Source organism: Gastrolobium bilobum, unplaced genomic scaffold, assembly GCF_033153095.1.
Source record: "Gastrolobium bilobum isolate Gb01-03AN ecotype WA unplaced genomic scaffold, APGP_CSIRO_Gbil_v1 utg850, whole genome shotgun sequence".
Taxonomy (NCBI): Eukaryota; Viridiplantae; Streptophyta; class Magnoliopsida; order Fabales; family Fabaceae; genus Gastrolobium; species Gastrolobium bilobum.
Genome location: NW_026897748.1, coordinates 291292 through 295023, shown reverse-complemented (window position 1 = coordinate 295023; position 3732 = coordinate 291292). Strand labels below are relative to the sequence as shown.

Below are 3732 nucleotides of genomic sequence, written 5' to 3'. Positions count from 1 at the left end.
GCACATAAGAGCATAGTTGTTAAAATCTTGATTTATCACTACGATTCTACGTTTATACAATTTTTTTTCATCAAAACGATTTTACCAATATTTCAAACGCTTTTACGTTTTTACGATCTTTTACATTTTTTTACATTACGATTTTACGTTTTACGATTTTTTAGTCTCCTTCCAATTTTACTTAAAATCTCGATTTTAATAATATTGCCTAAGAGAATGTATGTACAGCAAATTTAATTTAAGTTACATTTTAATTTAACATACTAAAATTTAAAGATGAATGAGTCTTTATTTGTTTTCTTTAAAAATAGACTCACTTTAACCTAACTTTTTTATTTTCGTTTTTGACAATAATTGTAACTTATCCTTATTACCAGATGGAAAAAAGAGAGTCAAATGTTGAAGAATTGGACATATTTCAAGTAGCTACAGAGGGTAAGTATTTGAGTAAATTTATAGGTGTAACTCGTTCTTAATTATCACCAAAAGCAAAAAGATAAAAAGATAATAATAATCGGATATTGAGAGCTGGAGCAATATATAATGACGACTCTATAGTGGACTTAATTTTCATAGATATATTAGTCGACTCGGGTTAGATTGTTCGATAAATAATTTTTCAAATTTGAGTTTGTTTCAATATTATTAGTACTTTATAGTTGTTATACTCACACAGAAAAAAAAGTATAATTATAAATACTTAGCTTCCGTGGAAGTAACAATTCAATAACACTCCATTTTCTAAAAGTAATAACAATTCAGTAACACCAAGAAACAATTCAATTTCATTACTAATAGTAATTATAGTTCTATATTAAAATAATTTTTTTTTTAAAAAAGGTAAACATAAAACAACACTCTATTTTTTAAATGAAATAAAATCAATGAATACAATCACACAAAAAAAGTTATAATTAAAAAAAAGGGGCATGAATTTCACTCATCTTTGAAAGACCCAATAAATAATGATGGTCAACAAAGACAAAAAATTTCTCTTTTATAATGTTCAAAATGTAAATCGATTTTTTTTCCAGCGGACAATATAATTACTAATACATATTCCAAGAACATGTATCCATTAAATCTTGAGAAAGGAATGAAACATTGTATCTTGTCGTAGAATGATTGGGTTCCGAGTAGTGAGTCGAATAAAAAAAAAGTAAGAAGAAAACCCTAATTGAGAAAGATGAAAAAGAAGAAATTAAGAAAAAAGCAATACGTTATCACACGTAAAACAGCTCCAAATCTTCATCTAATACCATTGTTACAATTTAACTAGGACCAACTTACAATTTTAGTTAGAGTGCAGTTATAATTATTTATATAATTATATATAATAAATAAAATTTGCTGAATATAACTGGAAGACCCTACCTAAATAAAAGATGGCTGCCCCAAATGTTTGGTTAACAGGATATTCTTGCCATTCTCTATTTACCGTATTACAGATTTTTTTTTTTTTTTTTTTTTGGAAACAGTAATACAGTATTAAAGATTTTAAAATTTGAACTGCCTCATCCAGTAGAGTGAAATATTTCAAATTAACGATTTATTTAATTTGATTGGGCTGACCAAGATCGAGTGGTTTTTAAAACTAACAATTCTAATTTAAAAGAAAATTTAAAATAAAAAAATACTCTACTAAAGAACATATGTAAACCAAAAAGTTAATAATAAAATTATCCAAAAAAAAAAACCATCACCTACTAGAAAGTGTATGATTTTTGTGATTCAATTCACTCTAGTTCTAAAGTTTGGTTTAGTTCATAAGATTTCTTTTTTGCCTACCCCTATCTAGACTATTGAAGATTTTAAGCATTGAACTGGTTTACTATGGTTTCTAAAACTAATGATTCTTCCTCCCATAATCAAACTTTCTCTATAAAAAAAAAACAAACAAACTAATGATTCTAATTTGAAATAACAAAACAACAAATGAAAGGACATGTGTGAATAACAATATCCAATAAAAGAAAAATCAAGCATTAACAAACAAACAAACAAAAATGCCAAAACGATACCATAAAGCTTAAAAATTCGTAAACAGCCAAACTAGAAGCAATGGAAAAAGGACACAAACCAAAAGGCATGAACTATGACTAGTAATAATCTAGGTGTCGAAGGGTCCCTCTGGATTGAGTTGTTTGCATAACCCCATATAAGTCAGATAAAGCACACGATCTTTGGCTCCAGTTCTGTGAAGATTTGCATGCTTGCAGAAATACTTCAAATGTGCAAGGGTGCAACATCCAAGCATTTGGCCCAAAAGCAAGAAGAGCCAATTGATTGTTCTCTTCTTTGTAATCAGAGGCTTCAAACTATTTTCTTGGCCACAGAGCTTACAGATTGGGAGCACAGGACTCATCCAAGTACTTGGTGCCCGTTGGAACATGTTGGTCTTGGTCTCTTCAATAAATTGAGAAACATGATTGAACTTTTCTAGCAAATCAAATTCAATATCATATTGTTTATCGCAGCCTTTGCATTTCATTGTTCCAGGGATTGTCCTCATGCCATGTGATAACAAGTGGTCAAGACTATAAAGGGTGGCACGTTTTGTAGTAGCCCACGGGTATGGTGGTATTATTGTCTCACTCTTACGCTGATTCATTCCCCGAACCGGTTTCCTACGTGCACGTATCTGGTTAGAAGAGGGACCAGCTTCTTGTTCTTGATGTTCTTTCGATGGAAGATCAAATTCATGGAGTAGCATCAGCATTTCTTGATGGGGTTCTTGGGGTGATGAGAATGGATGCATTGGTGGTACTAATGGCTGTGACTGTTGTGGCTGTGGCATTGAAACTGGAGAGAGTGAAAGGGTAAGCCATGCATCTTCGTTTTCTTCCAAAGGTGGAGAAACACGGGTCATGGCTAAGTTGAGCAAAAAAAAAACTTTCTTTTATGGAATTTGAAAGTATGACGTATGAGAATTGTAACAAATGAAAACTAAAGAAGCTTTAGACTTTGGCTATGGAAGAAAAAGCATAACAAAAACATATATAGTCAAGAAATAACAGAGGAGAAAATCATATTTGTGGGCTTCTGGAAGGAAAGACAGAGATGAGGCAAATTTAAAAACTGATGAAGATAAATTCTGGATTTGAGAATATTAACAAACTTTCAACAGTTTTAAATTTGAAGTTTCAAAGTCTGATAAGTTTGACTAAAATTTGAAGTTTTAAATTTCAACAGTTTTCTTCGAGATTATCTCAATCTTCTTTGCTATAAATAATTTGTTACAGAAACTAATAGATATGATGCAATTAATCAAGTATTGTTGATCTCTTGAATATAATTCCAGAGCTTAAGCAGGCAGAAGTGAGCATGTAAGAGCGTATATACCGTTAATTTAATTTAAATTACATTTTAATTTTAACATACTAAAATTTAAAGATGAATGAATCTTTATTTGTTTTCTTTAAAATAGACTCACTTTAGCCTCCCTTTTTTATTTTCGTTTTTGACAATAATTGTAACTTATCCTTATTACCTGATGGAAAAAAAGAGTCAAATGTTGAAGAATTGGACATATTTCAAGTAGCTACAGAGGGTGAGTATTTGAGTGAATTTATAGGTGTAAATCGTTCTTATCACCAAAAACAAAAAGATATAAAGATAATAATAATCGGATATTGAGAGCTGGAGCAATAAATATTATATAATGACGACTCTATAGTTGACTTAATTGTCATAGATATATTAGTCGACTCGGGTTAGATTGTTCGACAAATA

At 30.1% G+C, this 3732-nt stretch overlaps 1 protein-coding gene across 1 annotated transcript; it reads right to left on the bottom strand.

Annotated features, from left to right (window-relative positions):
* Positions 1-2110: 2110 nt before the first annotated feature.
* On the bottom strand, positions 2111-2869 carry LOC133309845 (uncharacterized). The gene has a single exon (XM_061510690.1). The coding sequence runs from the start codon at positions 2867-2869 to the stop codon at positions 2111-2113; it is 759 nt and encodes a 252-aa protein (XP_061366674.1).
* Positions 2870-3732: the final 863 nt, after the last annotated feature.